At 43.9% G+C, this 26,255-nt stretch overlaps 2 protein-coding genes and 1 non-coding gene across 6 annotated transcripts in view; 2 read left to right on the forward strand and 1 right to left on the reverse strand.

Annotated features, from left to right (window-relative positions):
* Positions 1-9,959, forward strand: part of DRP2 (dystrophin related protein 2) — a 42,692-nt gene extending 32,733 nt beyond the window's left edge. For all 4 annotated transcript variants that reach the window (XM_032257794.1, XM_032257796.1, XM_032257795.1 and 1 more), the window contains 8 exons: positions 1,054-1,165; positions 2,662-2,798; positions 3,096-3,161; positions 3,421-3,486; positions 4,355-4,498; positions 6,534-6,771; positions 7,932-8,052; positions 8,380-9,959. In XM_032257794.1, the coding sequence (XP_032113685.1) occupies positions 1,054-1,165; positions 2,662-2,798; positions 3,096-3,161; positions 3,421-3,486; positions 4,355-4,498; positions 6,534-6,771; positions 7,932-8,052; positions 8,380-8,504 (1,009 nt within the window). In that variant the 3' untranslated portion in view covers positions 8,505-9,959. The remainder of the gene's footprint in view (positions 1-1,053; positions 1,166-2,661; positions 2,799-3,095; positions 3,162-3,420; positions 3,487-4,354; positions 4,499-6,533; positions 6,772-7,931; positions 8,053-8,379) is intronic.
* A 7,002-nt stretch (positions 9,960-16,961) lies between these two features.
* Positions 16,962-26,255, reverse strand: part of TAF7L (TATA-box binding protein associated factor 7 like) — a 27,076-nt gene continuing 17,782 nt past the window's right edge. Inside the window, exons 10-13 of the mRNA XM_032257798.1 lie at positions 25,387-25,653; positions 25,076-25,188; positions 23,398-23,457; positions 16,962-17,452 (exon numbers count right to left, since the gene is read on the reverse strand). Coding sequence (XP_032113689.1) covers positions 17,408-17,452; positions 23,398-23,457; positions 25,076-25,188; positions 25,387-25,653 — 485 coding nt within the window. The 3' untranslated portion in view covers positions 16,962-17,407. The remainder of the gene's footprint in view (positions 17,453-23,397; positions 23,458-25,075; positions 25,189-25,386; positions 25,654-26,255) is intronic.
* LOC116536176 lies at positions 24,853-24,971 on the forward strand. Its single transcript, XR_004262513.1, has one exon. It is a non-coding gene; the product is annotated as a 5S ribosomal RNA (ribosomal RNA).

Raw genomic sequence — 26,255 nt, forward strand, 5'->3', positions numbered from 1 at the left:
ACAAAGGTAACCACTATCCTGGATTTTTGTTTGTTTGTTTTTTTGAGACAGAGTTTCGCTCTTGTTGCCCAGGCTGGAGTGCAATGGTGTGATCTTGGCTCACCACAACCTCTGCCTCGCAGGTTCAAGCAATTCTCCTGCCTCAGCCTCCCAAGTAGCTGGGATTACAGGCATGTGACACCATGCCCAGATAATTTTGTACTTTTAGTAAAGACAGGGTTTCTCTATGTTGGTCAGGCTAGTCTCGAACTCCCGACCTCAGGTGATCCACCCGCCTCAGTCTCCCAAAGTGCTGGGATTACAGGCGTGAGCCACTGCACCCAGCCACTATCCTGGATTTGACTTTCATCATAAAACACTCAACTTTTTACCTTTGCAAAGCACTATTGCACAACTCTCCCTATAATCACCCTGCTTTTCATAAGATGAGCAAATGAGGCACACAGCTAGTTAGTGGTAGATCTAGACTAGATATTATATCGTATGACTCCTCTAAGTCTAGGCATTTCACTGTCCTGCACTACAAGATCTGGGCAATTCAGCCAGGCTTTGGAAGTAGATCTGAAGGGCTATTCTTTATTCTGCAATAATAGGTATATTATTATGAACAACCTTTGGAAAAATAACCTTTAGCCAACTTAGCCAAGACTGGTTAATTTCCTTCATACTGGAAGTGTAATTTCTCCAGGGTAGGCGATGGTCCCTGGGATCCCAGACCTGTTTGGGCCATCGTTGTTTAGAAGGCCATTTGATATAATGAGATATTTGACCCCACTTCCCTCCTGTCTCCGTTAAGCAAAGGTGGTGAGACAATGCTGTTTCCCACACTTCCTGGGAATCTGGCCTTGTGATTTCATAGAGATTTATGGTCTCTAGAATAAAGTTGTTCATCTGTTGAGAACTCAGCCACTGCTGTGTATACGAGGTTGGGCATGTTATGGCTCCATGCCTCATCCCCTTCTAGTGTGTGTGTATTTTGATGTTAGGGGGACAGCAGAGAGGTCACTGTGGTACATTGGATTCTCTTTCCTACTACATCTCTTCTCTCCCAAGATACCGGAGTCTGAAACAGTTCAACGTCGACATCTGCCAGACCTGCTTCTTGACAGGCAGGGCCAGCAAAGGCAATAAGCTGCACTACCCCATCATGGAGTATTATACGCCGGTATGAAGCCTCCAGGCTGGGTGGGAGGGGTAGGCAGCTCTCAGGCACTGGGTGTTGATCCACTTTGCCCAGCATTGGCTCATTGTTTTCTGCTCACCCGTGAAGAGCATTCTCCAAGGAGCTCTAGTGATTCACCGGTTTGGGGGAATCAGACCTCTCTATTCTTCCAGCAGAGCTTCTCCCTCACTGGGCCTGGGCACAGCTGGCCCAGGACACTCTCAGCCATTTAAAGGACACTCACTGTTTTACTGCAGAGAAAAGTCTCATGAAAAAAGTAATAAATAAAAACAGAGAGAGCAAGGCAGTTCCAGCTGATTTGCCTTCCATCGGTCACTTGAGTTTTTCCTGGCTAATTTCCTATATTGCCACTGTACTGGGTCACTCAGTCTTTCCCTGATGCTTTGTCATTATTTCTACCCCTGCTTGTCAATACCAAAGCTTATGCTTAAATTAATTACTCAGTCCGTTGGAGGGAAAAAAGAAATGTATGTCCTTTACCTGGACCCCCAAACTGCAGTTGGTTTTCCCTGGTAACTCTGTCCTCCATAGCTGCTTTAGCCAGGTCAGTCAGCATCCCTGCACTCCAGCCACAGAGTTGCTCCTGTGCTGTGCTTAAGACCCACAGCTCCAGGCTTAGCTTCCAGCATTGACTCTGCTCCCTACTCATCTTTATCCTTTTCTGTCCCCGCGGTTTCTCTCAAAGCCCTGATCATATCCCCGGCTCCCACCACTGCTCTCTCTCCCCCATTCTCTCTCCTATTTTCAATCTGTTTCCCCACAATCCATCTGTCCAAGCTTTCATCTCTTCAAACCCTGTTGGCACAGAAACGTGAGGCCCAGTGGGAACAAGGACCATGCCCTTTACTTTTCATTTATTATCATCTTAAAAGAAAACATTAGAAAAGTCATACAGAGAAAACTGGCTGGATCTGGTAGACTGAGAATCCTCTGCCACCTGTTCGTCCTCTACATCCTTAGAATTTATAGAACAGCTATTTTAAAAATTAACAAACATATGCTCATTATAAAATATTCAAATTATATGAAAGTGTTTAAAGTATAAGACAAAGGCTGGGTGCCGTGGCTCACACCTGTAATCCCAACACTTTGAGAGGCTAAGGTAGGGGGATTTCTTGAGCCCAGGAGTTCAAGACTGGCCTTAGTAACACAGTGAGACCCTTGTCTCTACAATTTTATTTATTTATTTATTTTTGCTTTTAGAGGAACTGAAGCAATTTAAAAATATTTTTAAAGTGTAAAATGAAAGTCCTCCTCTCTCCTCACCCTGGCCCTCACATTTCCAGTTCAACTTCCCAGAGGCGACCAGTGTTCAGAGTTTGGCATATATCCTCCCAGACCTTCTTCTAGGAGCAGGATGTTGTGGGATGAGCAAGAGTAGATTACTTAGCATGCTGTCTTCTCTAGAAGAGCAGCCACACCTGCCCAGTATATCTGGAAGCATTAGGGTAAATTCCTCTGCCCTGTCTCCTCCTCAGACCACATCTAGTGAGAACATGAGGGACTTTGCCACAACGTTAAAGAACAAATTTCGCTCCAAGCATTATTTCAGCAAACACCCTCAGCGAGGTTATCTGCCTGTACAATCAGTGTTGGAGGCTGACTACAGCGAGACGTGAGTACCAGTGGCTGAGCAGCGGCTGCAGGCAGCCTAGCTGAGCCTGAACATATGCTGTGAAGGGGCTGAGTCCCAGATGGGCTAGGAGAAGGTTCCAGGGTAAATTCCACTAGTGGTAAGGCAGTTCAGCTTGGGCCTGACCTGGACTCTGGCCTGAGAAGTAAACTGGAATCCATTCTTTGTATTTTGTTCCCATCAGCTTGTGCCCATGTCAATAATGTAGGGAGCAGGAGAGGGAGGAGGAAACGGGCTGCCCAGTCTGTGGTCCTCTGAGTCTTTGCTGCTTTCTTCTAGGCCGGCTTCTTCCCCAATGTTGCCACACGCTGACACACACTCCCGAATTGAGCATTTTGCCAGCAGGTACCACCAGGTTTGCGGGAGGTGGGTGAGGGCTATTGTAGGAAGTCCGAGGGGAAAAGATCTTCAGTAGGGGCAAGGAGAATGGAGTCAGGGCCAGGGGATGTGCATAGTGGGGTATGCAGCAGCCAGCAAGGCCCCATACTTAGGGGTAGTCAGGGTAGCTCTCAAAGCCAATGATCCTATTGTGAGATTAGAGTCCTTGAAATGGAAGCAGGCCCCACATCCTTTTTCTCTCCTTGCCTCTGCTCTTTCTTTCTAGGCTTGCTGAGATGGAAAGTCAAAATTGCTCCTTCTTTAATGACAGCCTGTCCCCAGATGACAGCATGTGAGTTTCCACAGCTGCTTATTTGCCAGAAATAGCTCTCCTTGAGATCTGTGTGCCACTGTTTGGGAAGGGTATATCCTCCAGGGAATGGGGGTGTGTGGTGGTTAGAATCTTTAGCTCCCTAAGGAAGGAAGGCTGCTTTCTGGTGTTCAGTGAGAAATGCAGTCTTCCCTCTATCAATTGACCTAGGAAATGAGGGATGTACTAGCTCCATGCCATCTTTCCAAGTCCCTTCCTGTTGCAAGATCCTATTCTTCTATACACAACTCTGAGCAATGAAGAATATGCCATCCCTCATCTGAAGTTGCAGAAAGGGGCCATTATCTTGTGCTCAAGATGCCAAAGCCCTATCTAGTGCTACAATAACCCTGGGAGGCATCAGGGACTTAGCTGAAGTATAGCCAAGGGAACTCCCTGGTGTGACTGCCCAGAGAAGGGGCTTTGTATCTCTAGGGAGGTCCCCATCCTGCTCAGAGGTCCTAGGAGCTGCTGGCTACATGGATCAATCTGCCTGGACTGGGACTCAGATCCCTCTAGAGGAAGAGGAAACAAAGGAGGGCAGAGTAGGGGAATAGCACAGAAAGGGAAATGATTTGATCATTGTTTCCTGGGGGGCTATAAGTAGAACCCAGAAACCCACATCCTGAAAACACTCTCTCAGTACCCCCAACCACAGCCTCTGCCTCCTTTGAATACTTTCATCCCACTCAAGCCTCAATATATGTCCTTTCCCTCTTGATGTGACTTAGAAGTGAATCTTCCAGCATGCATTTCCTGGGGCCTGAGCCTAGAGCTGAGAACTTATGCCCTGAGCTGTTTGTCTGTTCAGCAACTGGCTGCCTACTCTGCTTTCCCCACACCCATGCAGAGACGAGGACCAGTACCTGCTGCGGCACTCCAGCCCCATCACAGACCGGGAGCCAGCCTTTGGACAGCAGGCTCCATGCAGCGTGGCCACAGAAAGCAAGGGGGAGCTGGAAAAGATCCTGGCCCACTTGGAAGATGAGAATCGGTGGGTATGATGATAGCAGAAATCTGTGTGGGTTCTTGAGGCAGACAGATTGAATTTAAGTCTTGGAACTTCTACATCCTAGCTGTCTGACCTTGAACAAGTTACTTAAATTCTTTAATCATCTATTTCCTCATCTGTAAAATGGGGATGATGATCATCAAACCTGCCTCCTAGAGTCACTTGTGAAGACCAAATGAGATCAGGCATATAATGAGTTTGACTCAGTGCCTGGCTTATATTATAGTAAGGATTCAATAAACACTAGCTATTATAATTATTTGAATCCTTTTAATTTTTTTCTTTTGAGACAGAGTCTCAATCTGTTCCCTAGGCTGGAGTGCAGTGGCATGATCTTGGCCTACTATAATACTCCGGCTCCTGGGATCAAACAATTGTCATGCCTCAGCCTCCTGAGTAGCTGGGACTACAGGCATGCGCCACCATGCCTGCCTAATGTTTTTTGGTATTTTTAGTAGAGACGGGGTTTCACCATGTTGGCCAGGCTGGTCTCGAACTCCTGACCGCAAGTGATCCACCTGCCTTGGCCTCCCAAAGTGCTGGGATTATAGGCATGAGCCACCGCGCCTGGCCTGAATCCAAAATTTAACCTGATTTTTTTCCAAGCACACAAGAGATGCAAGCAGAGAGAACGCATAGAGAAAACAGGAAAGAGTATGACATTTTCATGCCCTCAGAGACCTTTCAGTGTTAGAAGTGGTAATAAATATGCATCATCTAGTAAAAGTATTCCAGAGGTTGCTGACACTACATAGAGCATTTGAGGTCTGGAAGAGGGAAGGTAAAGAATATTACAGGGAAGACATGACTTTCCATAAAGTAGAGGTGGCAGCAGGAACCTAAGGAGGGTCCAAGCTACTTGTGGGGCATAAAGTAGAATTCATAGTACACCTTAGAGCAGTGATTCGCAAACATTAGTGTATAAGATAATCACTTGGGAAGCTCAGTAAAATACAAATTTTAAGTCACAGGTCTGGGTGAGGCCTGAGTTTCTGCATTTCTAACCAGCTCCCAGCAGATGCTCATGCTGCTGTTCCGCAGACCACACCTGGAGTAGCAAGTCTTTAGAACAGTGCTACTCAGAGTGTGAAGTGCAGACATGAGCCAGTTTGTGACTAGTTCGTCACCAGTCCAAGGCAAGATAAATAAAACAAACAGAGAATAAGCTTTTAGAAACTTTTACAGCAATTTGAATTGCTATGATATTCAAGTACAGAATTACTGGGCTCATCTCATTGAATAGGGTAGAGACCAGTTTGAGTGTCGCTGAACTTGTGTGATGAGTTGCACGTAGTGTGAGCTATGTACTAGTCATATGCATCGGGGCCACATATTGGTCCACAGTAGAGTGAAAAAAAAAACACCTGGATTTTTACCATGAATCATTCGAGAAACACTGCCTTTGAGCAGCAGCCTGCAGACCCTAGGAAACACTGGACAGAGAGTGACTGTTGTGTTGCAAATAAAGAAAAAACAAACAAAGCCAAAAGTGATGTCCCCAACAGCAGGCCACCTGTTTGGAACTTGTCTTTTTGATGACCCACGATGGGTGTTCAAAGTGGGCCAAAGAGGAGGGTTGTAGAGAGAGGAGGCAAGACAGGTGGTCTCTTGTTTATGTTACCTTTTCCCTTGGAATCTAAAACATCTAAAAATGGAGTAGGTGAATCAGTGACCCTAATGCCACATTTATTTGCAGACTGTGTTTCTGCCTGATTTTAAGGTCAGACTTAATCCCTAAAGCAGCACATCAAAGCCCTGAGACATTTATTAGGCAAAATGTCAACTTTCTCTGCTCTGAGGTCTCAGAATGGCAGAGTAAATGACTTATGCGCTGGAGAGGAAGTGGATGTGGCCATTGAAGCAAGAGCACAGCTGGGGCGGGGTTGGGGGCAGGGGTGGGACTGAAGTGGGGTGAGAGCACAGGGATTGCTCACACCTAGGCCTGAGGGGACATCTGAAACCTGGACAGTCAGAGCCCTGTTAGAGCTATAGGCCTTGGTGTCTCTCTCCATGGCAGGATTCTCCAGGGAGAGCTGAGGCGCCTGAAATGGCAGCATGAGGAGGCTGCTGAGGCACCCACTCTGGCTGAGGGCTCCGCTGAGGCAGCACCAGACCACCACAATGAGGAGCTTCTGGCTGAGGCCCGGATCCTTCGGCAACACAAGAGCCACCTGGAGACCCGGATGCAGATCCTCGAAGACCACAACAAGCAGCTAGAGTCCCAGCTGCAGCGCCTGAGGGAGCTGCTCCTGCAGGTGAGGCTGGAGACAGTAAAAGAGCCACGTCAGCCTCTGAGTCCAGGGGAAGGCTGGGGAGCTGAGCGATGTGGCAAAAAAAACACAAGAGAGAGCTCCTTGGCAGTGGCTCTCAAGTAGCTTCCTGAAGAGAACTGGGCCTGAGGCTGGTGGGGGGCGGGGGAAAGAAGAGACTGGTATGGTCACATCTCCAGCCAACTCTCTTCCACCTACCTTCCATGCCACCCTGTGTGTCACTCTCCAGCCACTGCGGGGCCTGGGGCAGAGATAGGACTTCTGAGGGCTTATTTCTTCTCAACCTATTGGAAACCCATACTGAAAGAACAGACTTCAAAAATCATCTAAAACATTGATTTTGCTAGTACGGTATTTGCTAGAAAGAAGCAGGTTTGGACAAGTTTAGCAAGAGAAATATTTGCGCTACCAAAGGATGTTTCTTGCTTTTTGCACCTTTCATCTCTGAAAGGCAGTGTGTATGCTATGGTATAGCTCTGGAGTCAGGCAGCTCTGGGTTTGCATGTGGCTCTGCCAATTGACTATGGGGTGTTTGGACAGTTACTGAACCTCTCCAAGCCCCAGTTTCCTCATCTGTACAATGGGGATGGTACCAACTTCATAGAATTGTGGTGAACATAAAAGGAAATAATTCATTTATAGAATTTAACGTGATGCCAAGAATCTAGTACACACTTCATAAATATTACCTATTATTGTCATTATATGTAATGGAAAATACCACTCTGCTGCCTCTTCCGCATATCCTCCAAGGGAGGGCCTCTATGGATTCCTGGAGGTTTCTAACATATGCTATGTCATGAACCAAGGATCAGGTGTGAAACTTTACATTTCCAGAGAGAATTGGGTTCCAAATAGCTTAATTATAGCTGAAATGACAGCAAGAGACCTTTAGGTATAATGCCTTTCTTGTAAGAACTGGGAGCATTTGACACATTGTTAAAAGAAGAACGCAATGGGTAATTGAATATTCTAAGAAGTTTCCCAAAAGTGGAAGCCAATGTTTTAGGTAATACTAAAAGCTTCTTAAAGTCTAAGGGCAAAGGGCTGGTATGAAGTCGCTCAGATCCCTTCTAAACTCAGGAGTCTGTCAAAGTAAGGTCAGGAAAGCAAAGCTGCTTAAGTCATGCCTTACCTTTTGCTAGCCACCCACCGAATCAGATGGCAGTGGCTCTGCAGGCTCGTCCCTAGCTTCCTCTCCACAGCAGTCAGAAGGCAGTCACCCCCGAGAGAAGGGACAGACTACTCCAGACACCGAGGCTGCAGGTGAGTTCCCCTGGCCCCTCCCAGCCCCTTTCTCCATGGCTTTGTCCTGCCCTCGATTTCCTGCCCAAGGCTTTGCGCGGCTGGGACTGGTTTCTCCTCTTGGCTTTGTGCTTAGGGTCAGGGATGACCAGTTTACTGATTGATTAATTAATCTGCTTATTCTACAAATAAATGTACGTTGAGCACAACCTATGTACTAGGCATTGTGCTGGGAAGATGCAAATGCTGTGGGCAGGTCTGCCCTTAAGCTGGCAGAATTCTATCCAGCCCCTTGGCCTCATAAAGGAGTCTTTAGTTCTCTTCTCAAATCTCTCTTTTTTAACCCAGATGATGTGGGGTCAAAGAGCCAGGATGTCAGCCTGTGCTTGGAGGACATCATGGAGAAGCTCCGTCATGCCTTCCCCAGTGTGCGAAGTTCTGATGTGACTGCCAACACCCTGCTGGCCTCTTGATGGAGCCAGATCCCCATCCTATAGTTCATAGTCCTTTCCTGGTTCCGGTCAAAGCCTTTCCTCAGCCTTCACCCAACCTTTCCAGTTTCCACTGGCGCCACATTCCTCAACTAGTATTATTTGGGCTCTGGGTGGCAGCGGGGACCTGGTGGTATGTGAGGTGGGTTCAGATAGTGATGTGGGAAGGGGAGGCATGAGTCCTCTGACTCTAGAAATGTTCCCTTTAATCTTCAAGTTTGAGGTCAGTCATTTACGTACCTTTCTGTTGCAGCCCAGGCAAATATCACTTGGTCATTAAGATGGGGAGCAAAGAAGCTGCCTTGCAGAGCTAAGCGGTACCCATTGGCCCCTCTCCCTTCTTCCTGGAATTATGGAGAGAGAGAAGCCTAATTATCCCAAGATTCCAGCATTATGAATCCACAGGAGTTACCCCTACTCTCTGGAGCAATTCATGGAGGCAAAAGGGTATCCCCAAGACACCTTCCGCACCCCAAGCACCCCTGAAAAAGTCTGGGCAGTGTGTGTTCTATTACTTCAGCTCCAGGACAGATCTCTAGCCATCCTAATGTTACCTAGGTATTGGTTTCTCTTCAAATATCATAATTTTCTTTAGTCTCAGTCCCTGACAGACCTTCTTTAAGGGGAGAACAGTTCATTCTGGTTCTTCCACATTATATTTGGAAGCATTATAGATATACTTGTGGGTTTAGATTTTTTTTTTTTTTTTTGCCCCACATCTTCCTATTTCTTAAAGGCCTCAGCATTTTGAGAGACCCACTGAGTTCCTCTGGAAACCCGGCTGAAGCCACCCTTTGCTCCTCTGAGTCTGTCCTCACAGACCTGGGGGCACAGTGGCAGCTTGCTCAGCAAGGGAACCTTGCTCTCCTTGGGTGAGGAAGAGGAAGCCCACCTCTAGTCTGGAGTCGTATGACTGCCGCCCAATACCCTTCCAGGCTGTGACCCTTCTAGCTCTCAGGCTGAATCAGATGAGGTGGCTGATTGCCACCAACTAATCATAAGGCATTTGCAACTGGTCACCCTGAGTAGTGGTCCCTCCATAGGAGCCACAGGCCACAAATCAGGAAGGTGGCCATTTTCCACCCAGACAACAGCAAGGCCTTCCTGTGCCTAAAATTGTTCTTTCTAACTCTGGAAGGTGAATTCAATCCTCAAACTGAACTAACTCTTCTTAGGCAGCATTTACCATGATCTCTTTATCCAGAAACTGTTCAGAATAGATAGTAGGGGTGGGGGAGTGGGCTTGGGAATGTTGAAGTGATTCAGAGCCTACTTAGGCAGCTTTCTACCAAGAGGAGCTTTATAACCTAGAGCCCTGTAGTTGACTTCATTTGCCTAAGTTTACATACATACATATCTATTCTACATATCTACTGTACATCAGTGCTCTCCTGGCCTCACTCACACATTAAATTCTAATACCTCTTGATGTATTAATGTTCTGCCTTGCTCTTTGTTAGCCCCAGCCTCTGGTTGGAAAGACAGATGTGTCCTGGCTGCTCCCCTAGGATATCTCTCTCCATTGATGTTTGGGGTGGGCTGCCTTCAAGACCAAAGCAACAGAAACCCATGGCCACAGAGAATCTAACAGGAAGAGTCACAGTTCTCTTCACTTATTCCAAATCTTGTTCTCTTGAGACCTGGGCCTTGAGTGAATTTTCCTGGTATCTCCTAAATGGTTCAGGTGCCAAAATAGAGCAAATCCAAGCTCTGCCCACCCCATGCAGAAAAGGACAAATAGGCCTTTTTGAACCTTTGCCAGCTAAGACATAGAGAACATTCTCTGGCCCCTTCCAATTCTTACAGTCTGACTCGGGGCTTAAGAAAGCAACAGTTGCTACCACAATTGGGAGGGAGTGACGGTTGGAGTGTTGTATTGTAATCCAGCAGTGGGCCAGTGGGTAGGACCACTAGGAACCTAGCTAGATCTGCCACAGGGGAGGCAGGGCAGTGGCTTGGGTCCAGAAGCTTAGGGTTGCCTCCTCTCCCACTAAGCCACAGGTTCAGGGTGTCAGACTTCACATCATAACATCTGCCTTAGTGTTCATGAGGTCTCTGGGCGGGATAACTGGGTATCTGGATAGATGGTGAGCAGGTGGTAGGTGGGCATCAATCACAGAACCTGGGCATCAGTCAGAGTGGGAGCATATTTGTAGGAGCCAAGATTGTGGGCAGGAATGTAGGACAGAGGGCTCAAGGACTTGGAGGCATATGCCTACCTAAGCTTTAGGAGGGCACATATTATGGAGCAATCTTTTACCAGGAAAGTCCTGGAAAATCCTTTCTGTTATCCCCACTCCACCTGAGAGCTCTTGGGCTGCTGAGGGCCTGTGGCAACTGCAGTGGGCCAGGCCTGGTAGAAAAGATGTAGATCTTGTTATGTAGGATTTGTGTTGTAGGTGGACCGAAGCAGCAGGTCAAGAGTTGAATTCTCACTAAGGGGTTGCTGACACTTTGTGGTCCTGTGTTTACCTTAATGCCTAAGGTGAGTGTATCGTTCAAGGGTCCAGGGACAGTCAATGCAGCATGTGTGGGGCGTTTTCCCACTATAAGGTAAATGGATCCTTGGGTACTATGAATCCAACTTGGGGTTGGATTTAGCAAAATGTGTTGTATGTTGTTAGACATCTGTTGTGTATTCGTCTCCTAAGGGTATTGTGCATGGCACTGTGTAGTTTATAGCCCTACACTGGAAGGATGGTAAAGGGAGTTTCTAGGTTGATAGCCTGAAGAAAACCTTCTGACTGTGGGATTAGCATCAGTGATAAGGAATGTGAGCATTTGCTGGGGTTGTTGTCAGATAGTATCAGAGAATAGTTAGGACAGAGAGGTGATTTCTTCTTGACAGAATGTGATAGAGGCCAAAAAGCCATTAAGAAGATACCTCTGCTTCCAGTGACAGCAGAGTGGATTCACATTGATTGGGCATTGTTATGGAAGGCTGACTAGCTGGAGGACATCAGGCTGTGCTATGCTTCTCTAGGGAGGACATGTACCCTTCCCTCCTGATTAGAAAGGTTAGAATCAAGATTCTCAAGTGCCCATTTTCTTCAAGGCCCAAAGTTGAGAAATATTTCCCTAAAGAGAAATTTGTTTTTCTGGTGCTCCAGGAAATGGGTCGGCAGGACACAGAAATGAGAAACTCTCAGGCCAGGAAGAGGCCAATCCTAGGAGATGTTTTGCCTTCAGATTCATTTTAAGGAATACCTGTGCTTCCTGAGGTGTGTGCTTAAGATTTGGGCTCCATAGCCAGCATTTGATCTCGCATTCTCAATGGCAGAGTCATGGCCTCTGGCACCATTTCAAGGGCAAGAATCTCATCCAATTTCCCTTCACATAGGTTACAGATAAGCAAGAAAGTAGCTGCCTTAATTTGAACAGTTCTGGGAGAAAAACTGGGGGCCTTGTCCTAGGGCTGTGGAGACTTAGTTATTCAGCTGGGTGACTCCCATGGGAACAAGGAACACTTTAGCTACTTCTTATTCTTTTAACACCAATGGCTGTGGGAGAGGGAAAGACTCAAGGCCAGGGCTTAGCTCCCAGAGTCCATCGCCTCCCACAGCTGCTGCATTTGGGAGGGGGCCTGCTGAATGTCCTTGCTGTCCACTGGGGCAGTAGTGAGGCCTTACCGAAGTCTGCTATACTGCTTGCTGGCTGTAAGAACTGGTCACAAGGATGAAAACTGGGGAAAGGATTTGGGGGAGGTGACAAGGATGGCATGGAAGTCTAGGGGACAAAGGGAACAGGGTTGGGAACAAATTGGTTAACTATCATTGCCACTCACTGTGGTGCTTTCCCCCTTTCCTTTGGATTCTGCTTTGAAAAGAATAAATTTGTACTTGTTTACTTCGGTTCCTCTGGTTATGCTCTCTGACTCTGATATTTCTTTTTTTTTTTTTTTTTTTTTTGAGACAGAGTTTCGCTCTTGTTACCCAGGCTGGAGTGCAATGGTGCAATCTCGGCTCACCGCAACCTCCGCCTCCTGGGTTCAGGCAATTCTGCCTCAGCCTCCTGAGTAGCTGGGACTACAGGCATGCACCACCATGCCCAGCTAATTTTTTTGTAGTTTATTAGTAGAGACAGGGTTTCACCATGTTGACCAGGATGGTCTCGATCTCTTGACCTCGTGATCCACCTGCCTCGGCCTCCCAAAGTGCTGGGATTACAGGCTTGAGCCACCGCGCCCGGCCTGACTCTGATATTTCATATCTTTCCCTTATTTAGGGGTGGGAAGAGAGGGTAGACCAAGAAGCCACAGAAGTACTATAAAACATAAGGCCACCAGATGAATTCAACACCTATGGGACACAAAAAGACTTTCCCATTGGGCCCATCTGCCACTGTTACCTGGATCAGTCACCTCTCAATGCCCCTCCAACCCTTCCCAAATTAGCTAGTTAGCCCCTTATGAGGTGAGCTGTATATAGCAATGGTTTCTACATTTCATCCTCCTCAATCTGAGGATTTTTCACCACCCCAAAGCATTTTAAGAAAAGTCAGGACAATGCATTGAGTTTTCATGAAGTTTTATATATTCAGTTTAAAGGTCTACCTTTTATTCTGAGATTATGGATGTGTGTGTGTGTGTACACACACACACATACACACATATATATATTTTGTCAATAAATAAAACCCTGTCAGTCCCTCTTTCCCACTCTATCACCCAGGCTAGAGTGCAGTTGCGCAATCTCGACTCACTGCAACCTCTGCCTCCCAGGTTCAAGCAATTCTCCTGCCTCAGCCTCTTACCAAACTATAACAACACTGCCCAGTATAAAATAATGCAAGCCACGTATTTAATTTTAAATTTTATAGCAGCCATATTACAAAAATAAAAATAGATTAATTTTAATAACCCAGTATATCCACAATATTACCCTTTCAACATGTAATCAGTATAAAACAATTATTAATGAGATTTAAAAATATATTTTTAACTAAGTTATGGAAATGTCAAGCAAGCTGACACATCCACTTGGGGAAAACAAAACAACAACGACAAACAAAAACAGGAAATCCAGATAGATCCAGACAGTTTATTCCTTATAGAGACAGCAAAAGCAAGATCAACAATGGTATCAGCTCTCTGCATCCCTTGACCCACAGAACAATATAACAGGACAACAAAAGGGGCCAGATGACAGGCAACATGAATGGTAGGACCCCCTGGTACTGTGTAGCCAATGACACTGCAGATAAGCAGTTTTATGGCCTGCAGCTGTACCCTCTGGTGTGGGAAGCAGGCAGAAAGCCTATACTTTATTGGAATGAGGGAGGCAGGTAACAAGCTGCCTCATGGCAACCTCCCTCAAGATAGGGAGATGACTGAGAAACGTTCTTGTAGCAAATTCTCACAAGACTGCCTGTCTTTCCGTGTTCCAGGAGGATCACAGGGTGTTCTGCCAGGACCTGAGTCAGCCTGCAGTTGACCCTGGCCTGTGTGGCCTATGTGGATAGTAATAAGGTCGTCAGGATGCAGGCATAGAGCAGTTCCTTTATAGAAATCCAGTGTTTATAGGCCGGGCACGGTGGCTCATACCTGTAATAGCAGCACTTTGGGAGGCTGAGGCAAGTGGATCACCGAGATCAGGAGTTCGAGACCAGCCTGACCAACATGGAGAAACTCCGTCTCTACTAAAACTACAAAAATTAGCTGAGTGCTGTGGCATGTGCCTGTAATCCCAGCTACTTGGGAGGCTGAGGCAGGAGAATCACTTGAACCTGGGTGGCAGAGGTTGCAGTGAGCCGAGATTGCACCACTGCACTCCAGCCTGGGCAACAGAGTGAGACTCCATCTCTAAATCAGTCAATCAATCAATCAATCCATCCAGTGTTTGTTTCACACTTATTGCACTTCTCAACTCAGGCTAGCCATGTGGTACTCAAAAAACACATGTGCCTAGTGGATACCATATTGGATAGCCAAAGTCTGTAGCATACAGAAGTCAGAATTACTGGGCTATTAGCAAAGGAAAACTTTCTGAGGTGTCAGAGTCAATGTGTACATGTGTATGCTGGGGTGGGGTGGAAAGTCAGAACGGCACTAGCCTTGGGTGACTGGAGGGCAGTGGTGAAGCAGCCCCCCTGGGTTACATTGAGAAGTGGCAGCAGAGGAGACGGAGGGGTATTGCAAACACACTAGCTTGCCCTTGCTCCTTCCTGTTGTGCTGTCTTCCTTACCGCCCTGCCTCTCAGCAGAGCTCTGGCAGTTCTCAGGCTGCAGTATCAGAGGCTGCACGAGGGCTCTTCTACCTCTCTCACTCCTGGATGCCTGCTGTGGCACATGTGCCACTCACTGGCCTGTCTCTCCAGCATGACCCCAGGGTACTTTCTATCAGTTCCCTGCCTGCCTTTATCTGGAAAGGCCTATCTTCTTTTCAAACTCTTCCTCTTCCCCCTTCTACCTCTGACACTCAACTCCTTTCACCCATTCTTTCTCCTTATTCTCATCTTTTAAGTTATGGATTTCTGAAAAAAAAATTTTTTTTAAATATCATCTTTGTTTTCAAGTGATGCTTGAACTTCTCTCCTAATATGGGCTACATTTTGTTTGCCTTTAACATGCCTATCTCCCTTAGTCCTATTTTTCTCTTGCATTTTCTCCAGCATTCCTGCTGTCTCCATCCCAACTCCACAGGCCCTGCCCATACATGACCTCTCCTTTGCCCATGGCTTAACTTTAACTTGGAGTAGAAGCACTAAAATCGGCACAGAGAACTTAGGAGTGTATTTCCTAAAGCAGCTCTGACTTTGTCAATTGGGATCAGACCTGGGGCTAGCTAGGCTACTTCCAGAAAACCCTCGGATGCCTCTTGGTGATAAGCATTATCACCCATGATTTTCAGTGAGAAAACAGACACTAAGAAGTGTAGGGACTTGCCCAAGCCAAGTTCCAACCTTGTGTTTGTTCTACTACAGCATGGTAATTCAACCCAAATATTAAGAGTTGTCATTTTTATCAGTTCTCTGTATACCTCCCCTCCATCTCATATTAACCATATGGCATTGGGATTTGGGGCAAGTCATCTCACGTTAATCATATAGCATTGGGATTTGATTTGCTTAGTTCATTGAGTCATCCTAAGAACTCTGGAAAGATGCCCCAAGACTGATAGCATCTTCTGCCATTTTCTAATCAGAGTGCCAGGGTTTGAATGTATCTCCCAAAATTCATATGTTAAGACATAATCTGTATCATGCTAGTATTAAGAGTTAGGGCTTTTAGGAGGTGATTAGGTAATGAGGGCTCCACCCTTATGAATGGAATTAGTGCCCTTTTAAAAGAGGCCTGAGGGAGTTTGTTTGCCCCGCTGCCATTGGAGGATGCACCCAGAAGATGGTATCTAGGAAGCAGACAGGGCCCTTACCAGATACCAAAGCTGCTGGCACCTTGATCTTAAACTTCCCAGCCTCCAGAGCTATGAGCAATAAATTTCTGTTGTTTATAATTTACCCAGTCCATGGTATTTTTGTTACAGCAGCCCAAATGAACTAAGGTATAGAGTTTATTGCTTATCTTTTTGTTTCCTTTTGGATATGAGTGCACTCATCATAGGGGATGGTTTAATAAATTGATGGCAATCCATTTAAAAGGAAAAATTTATTTATTGCTTAAAGAACATAGAGCATAAAACAGTAATAATATACCTGGAAAAAAACCAAACAAGATTGTTAAAGAAGTCTTCATATGCATTATGGCAGCTTGCTCTTCCTAACCTTAACTGATGGGGTTTAAGAGGGGAAGGCTCAGAATAAGGATAACGGTTCATAATTTCTTCATCTCTGCTCTTAGCTGGTGAATAACAACTAGCTCCAGTCCTAAAAACAACAGAACAAACATAAGAAGCAGCAATAAATCATCCTTGAGCAGGAATGAAACCCTGTTACCTGAACAGAGACATGACACAATCTAGTATTAACCGCTGCAAGGTAGGCACTTAAATTCACTGTGGCAGGTCCTAGTGCTTAGTAGAAATTACCTCATCTTTTCCTGTATGTTTTAGGAAATATTACAAACTAAAAGAAAAGCTAAAACATATGCAAACCAACCAGCTGTATGGCCTCTAGACTAGACTGCTTTTGGAAGCATGGCCGAATCATCTGCTGGTACCATAGCACAGAAGCAATAAAATTAATTCTCATTCAGTGTGGTGGTGCACACCAGTAGTCCCCGCTACTCAGGAGGCTGAGGTGGGAGGATCCCTTAAGCCCAGGAGTCTGACTTCAGCCTGGGCAACCTAATAAGACCTCATTTCTAAATTAATAATAATAATTCCCAAATTGACAAAGAGAGTCTCAAGGCTGAATGGGATTTCAAAGTCTATTATTTTCTCTACTACCCTTTTCTACATGACTACAAACTTTGAGCATACTATAAGTAGCAAAAAAAGGTACAGATAAATATAACTGATTCAACATAAGGCACAGCTGAAGGGACTCATTTCTAAATTAATAATTCCAAAATTGACAAAGAGAAAGTCTCATGGCTGAATGGGATCTCTACGTCTATCATTTTTTATACTGCCCTTTTCTACATGACTACAAACTTTGAGCATATTAAAAGTAGCAAAAAAGGTACAGATAAATATAACTGATTCAACATAAGGCAGCTGAAGGGACTCATTTCTAAATTAATAATAATAATTCCCAAGTTGATAAAGAGAAAGTCATGGCTGAATGGGATCTCTAAGTCTATCATTTTTTATAGTGCTCTTTTCTACATGACTGCAAACCTTGAGCATATTAAAAGTAGCAAAAAAGGTACAGATAAATATAACTGATTCAACATAAGGCAGCTGAAGGGACAGAAACATGCACAGTTTCATTCAGTCTTCAGTTTGGATGGTGAATCCAAGGTTTGTGTGCCAGGCTAATGGCTCTCGTCACTTCTTCAGAAAACGCTGCAATTTTTCCTGTAGAGAAATGAGCTGTAGGGAGAGGCAGAAAGACACGAAAAATTCATTTGAAATCTGAAGTCCCATTACTTGATCTAGAATTTATTTACATGAGCCCAAAAGAGCTATTGTTATTTGGCATTTCTGAGGTTATCTTAGTCTTGAATGTTCCAAAGAATACTGGCCACAGTCAAGAATGCATGCACAATGCTGTGGCCATGATGTTGTCCTTTATTATGCCCAATTTATGAAAGGCAGCTTTGTATTAGTCCATTTTTATGCTGCTGATAAAGACATATCTGAGACTGGGAAGAAAAAGAGGTTTAATGGACTTAACAGTTCCACATGGCTGGGGAGGCCTCACAATCATGGTGGAAGGCAAGGAGGAGCAAGTCACATCTTACATGGATGGCAGCTGGCAAAGAGAGGAGAGTTTATGCAGGGAAACTCCCCTTTGTAAAACCATCAGATCTCATGAGACTTATTCACTATCATGAGAAGAGCATGGGAAAGACCTGCTTCCATGATTCAATTACTTCCCACTAGATACCTCCCACAACACATGGGAATTAAAGATGAGATGTGGGTGGGGACACAGCCAAACCATATCAACCTTTAAAATTGAATATGCTTTTTCAAAAACCAGTATGTTCGCTGTTAAGAATCTGTGCTTCTGTAAAGAATACACAGAGGTCACAGCTCACTGTAGGGGCAAAGGAGATGGAATCTCTCTATAGCCATATCCTAAGAATCAGATGATAAAACAGTTGGGATACCCTCTTGTCCCAATGAACACCATGGGTTTTAGACAGTCTTACCAGCTGCTTCTTACCACATTATGAGACACTTAGAAACTGAGTCAGAGTCCTGACCAATCAGGAGCCTGATGATTCTTTCTAAGTCAGAAACCCTGAACATTTTGTGGTATAGGATTTAATTTGTTTAACTTGAAATGGTAAAGTGACCAATAACATTCAGCGATATATGCCATCTTTATGACAAAGGTTGTTTTTGAATATTATTCATTTCAGAACACCCCATACCAGAATGAATTTTTAGTCTGTGAACTGAAAGGACTATTATGAAACAATCCTATGCTGCACATCACCTACCAAGCCACAATAATTGCTATCCGCAGTAACTTAGAGGCTCTTCTCATTCAGTTGCTGAGTGGCCCCTGACTGACCACAATTACAACCACTGACTGCTCCAGTTCTTTCTCCTTTGCAGGCTCTTTCTCTTCCCACCACCCACTAAAGATAGGTTTTTCCTTAGGTTAAGACTTCTTGCTGAACAGTCAACCAGGCTAACTCAACTAGCCCCACAGCTTCAATGATCATTTCTGTGTATGGGCCTCTTTCCAATTTCTCATTTTCAAAAGCACTTCTCCACATATCCTTCCAAATCCACATTTTGTTATCCTAATTTCAGTTAACAGCACATCATTTCCCAGTTGCCCAGGCTTTGGATTCATCTTTGTTCCCCTTTTTGCCATATAAATCCAATCAATTGTTAAGTTCTGTTTGCTTCTACCACTTGCACTTTTGAAGCTCTAGGCTGTACCCACTCCAATTTCTCCTATATACTTTCTCCTATAAAAATCTTCCTGAGTTACGACCCAGGCAAAAAAGCTTTGAAGGCTCATTATGACCTACACCAAAAATCTAAACTCTTCACTCTGGCATCACCACCTCTGAGCCAATGTGCCTGCTGCTTTCTCCTGGAATGCACTCCTTTCTCTATCTCCTCATTAAAACCCTACCTATATTTTAAGGCCCCAGTCAAACACCATCTTCTTCATGAAGCTTTCCTTAATATCCATGGACAGTCTCTCATTCCTTTAAGTCCCTACCCATCTTGTCAATTTCTCCCCAAGTGAAGGCAGGAACTACATCATAAGTATATCATAGCTCCCTGCAGAGCCTAGCTTAAAGTAGATACCCACTAAATCTAATTTGGGTAAATGAACTAACATTAAAGGACTCTGAGTAAATAAAGTTTACAGCTACATTTCTATGCTACTCCTCAATACTAACTATAGTCATGTGTTACTTAACAAAGGGACTATGTTCTAAGAAATACATCCTTAGGCGATTTGTCATTATGCAAACATGATAGAGTATACTTAAACCAACCTAGATAGTATAGCTTACTACACACCTAGGCTACACAGTATAGTCTATCATTCCTAGGTTCCAAACCTGTACAGCATGTTACTGCACTGAATACTGTAGGCAATTATAGCACAATGTTAAGTATTTGTGTATCTCAACATAGTAAAAGTAAATTAAAAATACAGTATAGAAAATTAAAAATGGGCCAGGTGTGGTGGCTCATGCCTGTAATCCCAGCACTTTGGGAGGCCGAGGCGGGCAGATCACAAGGTCAGGAGTTTGAGACCAGCCTGGTCAATACGGTGAAACTCCATCTCTACTAAAAATACAAAAATTAGCTAGGCATGGTGGCAGGTGCCTATAGTCCCAGCAACTCGGGAGGCTGAGGCAGGAAAATCACTTGAAACCAGGAGGCGGAGGTTGCAGTGTGAGCCAAGATCGCCCCACTGCACTCTGGCCTGGTGACAGAGCGATACTCCATCTCAAAAAAAAAAAAGAAAAAAAAAATGGTAAGGAGCATGCAGGACTAGAAATTGCTCTGGGTGAGTCAGTGAGTGAGTGGTAAGTGAATGTGAAGGCCCAGGACATTACTGTGCACTACTGTAGACTATATAAACACTATACACTTAGGCTACACTAAATTTATTAAAAAATTAAGTAATTGTGCTATGTTATGATGGTGACAATGTCACCAGGTGACAGGAATTTCTTAGCTCCATTATGATCTTATGGGACCACTATCATATATGCAGTCTGTCATTGGCCAAAATGTTATCATACAGCACACAACTGTACTCACATTGATGAAAACAAAGATGTTTGGTGGGTACTAAAACAATCTTGGCATTAACTGTTCATCTGATTGTTTTAAAGCAGTACTTGGATAAGTGATTTGCTGAGAGGAAGGGACTATATAGAACATAAAACTTCCCCTGGCCTTGGGGGATGGGGATGGGGAGTAGTGCCTGTACTTTAAGGGCACCATGCTAAGCCCATCCTCATACCAACTCCAGTCTCTTTAAAATTGTAAACCTCAACAGTATAAGGTTAGAGTCAGCACACATTTTCTATACAGCTACTTGACCCTCATTTAGCCTATATTGCCTTCTTCTCTTTTCACTCTGTACACTCTCTTGTGGCTTTGAAAAAATATAGTTGGCATTCAAGTTAGAAATCTGGCATACATCCTTAATGATTCCTTCTCCTTCAACACCCAGTAATTGACCCAACTCCTCAATTCTACCTTTGAAATATATTCTATAATATATCAATGTTCATTGCAGCATTATTCATAATAGCCAAAAGTGAAAGCAACCCGAATGTCCATCAGCAGATGAATGAATAAACAAAATGCGGTATATTGATACAATGGAATATTAGTCTTAAATGGAAAAAAGTACTGATACATGCCATAACATGGATGAACCCCAAAAATATGCTAAATGAGAGAAGCCCAACTCAAAAGACCATGTATTAAATTACTTCACTTGTATGAAATAACTAGAATAGGCAGTAGATTCGTAGAAAGTAGATGAGTAGTTGCCTAGTGCTGGGCAGGGGAGAGGTTCCAGGGAAATGGGGAGTCACTACTAATGGATACAAGGTTTCTTTTTCGAGTGATGAAACTATTCCAAAATTGACTGCGGTGATGGTTGTACAACTCTGAATATACCAACAGCCATTGAATTGTATAGTTTAAATGGGTGAATTGTGGGGTGGAGGATGGGGTTTGAGACAGTCTCACTCTGTCACCCAGGCTAGGGTGCAGTGGTGGGATCTCTGCTCACTGCAACCTCTGCCTCCCAGGCTCAAGTGATCCTCCCACCTCAGCCTCCTGAGTGGCTGGGACTACAGGCACACACCAACTCGCCTGGCCAATTTTTGTATGTTTTTTTGGAGAGACGGGATTTCACCATGTTGCCCGGGCTGGTCTTGAACTCTTGGGCTGAAGCCATCTGCCCACGTTGGCCTCCCAAAGTGCTGGGATTACAGGTGTACACCACTGCACCCAGCCTAAATGGGTGAATTGTATGGTATGTGAGTTACATCTCAAGCAGTTATAAGAATGTTTTTATTGCAGTTTAAAAATCTATATTCTTTCCATCTCCATTGCTACCACCTAGTCCAAGTTACCATCCTGTTATTAGAGTACCACAAAGCCTCCTAACCAACCTGTTTGCTTCTACTCTCACCTTCCAATCCATTCTCCAGATAATAATTAGAGTAATCTTTTAAAAGTTTAAAGTAGATGTGATTTTCCTGCCTAAAATTCTTCAATGGCTTCCCATTACACTTAAGGCCAAACCCATCCTCCTAATCATGGCCTGCAAGGAACCATACACTCTGGCCTCGCCTACTTCTCCAACCATATGTTAAGCCATTCTCTTCCTTGCTTTAAATACTCCAAAGATCCTCAAAGAGGCCAAGTTCTTTCCGAGCATGGGACCTTGCATATGCTCCACCTAAGAGGCTCTTCATCCCACTCTTTCCCTGAACTTAATCCTTCAGGTCTCAGCCTCAATAGCACCTCTTAGGAGAGGTCTATCATGATCCCCCATTAATTCAAGACTGTCTTTATTCTAAGAGCACCATTGACTTTTTTCCTTCATGGTACTTCTTCACAATCTGTACTTTTATATTAGCATAATTTGTTTATTGTCAATCTCCCCTGCTAGACGGCTCCAAGAGGACAAATACAGCAGGTTCTTGAATGACATCATTTTGTTCAGTGTTGTTTTGTTACAATAAGCCCTCACTTAATGTCATCAATAGGTTCTTAGAAACTGCAACTTTAAGCAAAATGACATGCAAAAGGTCTCCAACTAACATTGTTAGTTCAATGTTGCTTTTTATAATGTTTTTTTTGTTCTTTTTTCTTTTTTTTTTTTTGAGACAGGGTCTCACGTTGTTGCCCAAGCTGGAGTGCAGTAGCGTGATCATGGTTTACTGCAGCCTCAACCTCCTGGGCTCAAGCAATCCTCCCACCTTAGCATCCCAAGTAGCTGAGACTACAGGCTTATAGGACTTATAGCTACCACAATCGGCTAATTATTTTTAGAGTCAGGGTTTTGCCATGTTGCTCAGGTTGGTCTCGAACTCCTGAGCTCAAGCGAGCTGCTCGCCTCAGCCTCCCAAAATGCTGGGATTACAGGCATGAGCCACTACACCTGACTTCATTACAATGTTGATGAGAAAAAAGAATCACTTCCCCATACACATTAGGTGAATTGGTTTGTCGGAATAGTCCCAGTCTGACTGAGTGTGGGTGTGAGTGTGCCCTGCAATGGGATGCCATCCTATCCAGGGCTGGTTCCCACATTGCACTTAGAGCTACTGGGATAAGCTCTGGCCATCTGCAAACCCTGAACTGGAATCACTAGGTACATAATCATCTTTCTTTCTCAAATGTAAATAAAGCTCACATTTATTTCAGTGTTTAATATTAGAAGTGTTTTGCTTTTCATTTAGAAGTTTGATGATGTTTTTGTGACCAGAAATATGCTACAGGAACTTAACTCTTCTTTGTATAAATTAGCCTATAGTAAAATTGGTTTCATTACATATACATCATTTTGCTTAAAGTTACAGTAAGTTTCCAAGAACCTATCAATGACATTGAAGATTTACTGCATTGCATTTGTCTTATTCATTACTGTACATCCAGTGCTTTTCACTTCACAGGCATTCAGTATCTGTTGAATGAGTGAATTTTCACAAAGACCTTGTTCCATCCTACCACCTTCATTTAGAAGATCTGGCCACCACTACTCCTATGAGAGGAACAGCCAGCAATAATACTGGAGGCAAGGTGGGGGATTCTCTGTATCAGGTGTTTTCTGGTTAATCTGAAAACATACTTCTTACCTTCTCATTTTTTTGTTTTTCCTGTACCTGAAGCTGCTCCAGCACAGACTGAAAATGATTCTGAAAAATAAATTGAATAACTGATGAATGCTGAGTCTCAAAGGAAAAAGGAACCAAGGGAGACAAAGAGTTTGGCAAATAATTGCTTTTTTTGTTTTGTTTTGTTTTTGAGACAGAGTCTTCCTCTGTCACCTAGGCTGGAGTGCAGTGGTGCAATCTCGGCTCACACAACCTCCACCTCCCAGGCTCAAACGATTCTCATGCCTCAGTCCCCTGAGTAGCTGGGATTACAGGATCATGCCACTAATTTTTGTATTTTTAGTAGAGATGAGGTTTCACTGTGTTGCCCAGGCTGGACTCGAGCTCCTGGCCTCAAGTGATCTACCTGCCTCAGCCTCCCAAAGTGATGGGATTATAGGCATGAGCCACCAAGCCCAGCCACAAATAATAAACTGCCAGTCATACAAAAGAGCACTCATTTTAAAGGATTTAGAGTATAAAAACTATCCCCCCTAACTACAGCACAATCCAATTTGATTTTATATACACTCTATAGCATTTCTTTTTCTTACCCTAAATAATTGTAATGCCCTTATGTTACCTTTTTGTAGTTTAGCACAAATCCTTTGTCTATGGTGACCTGTTAGAGAAGTTGGTTTAGAATCTGGTGCTGGTGATGCCTCCATTTCCCCTAACTAGGGCAGAGTATCACTATTCCTAACTAGTACTACATGTAACAATAATCAAAACAATAGCATATATCTGTATGTTTCAAAGTGTGCCCTTATCTGTTATCTTACTTGGTTATTCTAAAGGATAACACTCAAAAAGGATATAGTTCTGTGCACCCCTTTGCTGACTACAGCTCTAGAGAAAATGAAATCTGTCAGGAAATTCCAAATGCTTCAGAACTTCCCTCAATAAAAACAGTGAGCAAACATGGCCTAAACATACATTTTCTTTTTGTTGAAGCTCTTAAACATATATTAATAAAAATAAAGCAAGATATTTATTCTTGTTGAAACATGCACCAAAAATTTAAAAACTAATTATTTTTCTTTTTTACTGCAATGGATACATTTTAATACAAATAACAGGGTTCAATTTATGCCCTACCATTTACCGTGATCCCTTGCAAGTTACTTAACCTCTTTGAGTTTCAATTCTTTATCTATAAGATGGGAGTGGTGACGGTAGCTATGTTTCAAGGGTGTGAGGATAAAAATGTGGTAATACATGTACAATTCTTAGCCCTTTATGTGCCTTTTACATAGCAAATGCTCAATATTTCCAATTTTTATCTCAAATCACCTAGTCCCTTCCCCCAAATGCTTATATTAGATGATCAAAATTACTCAGGTAAATGGAAATGGGGTTATCTTCTATTAGGAGTTTATAAGAGACTGTTTAGTTTCATGAACGAACAAGAACCCTGCATAGAAATGACATAAGTGGATCTATGTCCATACCACCCTGAACGCGCCCGATCTCGTCTGATCTTGGAAGCAAAGCAGGGTCGGGCCTGGTTAGTACTTGGATGGGAGACCGCCTGGGAATACCGGGTGCCGTAGGCTTAAAAAAAATAATAATAAAAAAAAGAAATGACATAAGTGGAAACACAAAGGCAAGATACTGAAAGAAAGATATCAGGATTCCTCTTTGCCAGCCAAGAGCTTACCTTGAGTGTCAGGTTTTCCACTTTCATGATGAGATCCTTCTGTCTTTTTGTTTTGTTCTGAATCTCATGGAGCTTTTTCTCCTTTTTACAAATCTGCTTCTGAATTTTCATGACTAATAGAGATACACAGTAACTTTATGTATTTAAATATAGCCTAAATGAATGGACCAAGATCCAAATCAAGTAAAACTCCACTACACACTGCAGCAATAACTTCTTAAGCTTAGCTTTGAGTCTAATGTATGCTTAGAGTCAACCTTTAGCACTGCCACCCACCCTGGTCCCATCCCTTTGTTTTTTCTCTGACTTACCTATTGAACTGACACCTTCATTTGCCCTATACTGGCCAGATTCAATAAACTTGGCCTGTATCTGCCTTTTGAGATACTCTTCAGAATCATCTTCCTCGTCTTCTTCATCTTCATCCTCATCTTCCTCGTCATCCTCATCTTCCTCATTGTCATCCTCATCGTCCTCATCCTCATCCTCATCTTCATCCTCATCCTCATCTTCATCATCCTCATCCTCATCACTGTTACTTCTAGAACCACTGAACATCTCTTGAAGCATACAATATTCTACTGGTTTTAAGCAAGAAGAAGGTGAACTATCTAAAATTCTGCAAATAACTTATACTCTAGATACAATTATATTCCTTACTTTCAAATTCCCCGGGCAACCAGTAAATTTTATAAATCATTTTTTTCTGCAGGAAGATTATTCCCTTCATACAAGGACAGCAAATGCAAAACACTGTGACATTCATTCATGTAGTGAATGATCAAGACATTTAGAGAATCTAAGGGTCACAGGAAGTTAAAATACCAGCGGTGGATGGGAGATTAGACTACCAATCTAAAACCCCTAAACTGCCAAGAGACCAATAAGAGGGAAGAAGGGCTGGGTGTGGTGGTGCATGTCTGTAATCCCAGCACTTTGGGAGGCTGAGGCAGGCAGATCACTTGAGGCCAGGAGTTTGAGACCAGCCTGGCCAACATGGTGAATGCCCTTCTTTTCTAAAAATTAAAGAAAAAAAAATTAGCTGGTTGTGGCGGTACATGCCCACAATCCCAGCTACTTGGGAGGCCCAGGCACAAGAATTACTTGAACCTCGGAAGCGGAGGTTGCAGTGAGCCGAGATCACACCACTATGCTCCGGCCTGGGCAACAGTCAGACTCT

Source organism: Sapajus apella, unplaced genomic scaffold (genome assembly GCF_009761245.1).
Source record: "Sapajus apella isolate SASKATOON/1434 unplaced genomic scaffold, GSC_monkey_1.0 scaffold98, whole genome shotgun sequence".
NCBI classification, from domain to species: domain Eukaryota; kingdom Metazoa; phylum Chordata; class Mammalia; order Primates; family Cebidae; genus Sapajus; species Sapajus apella.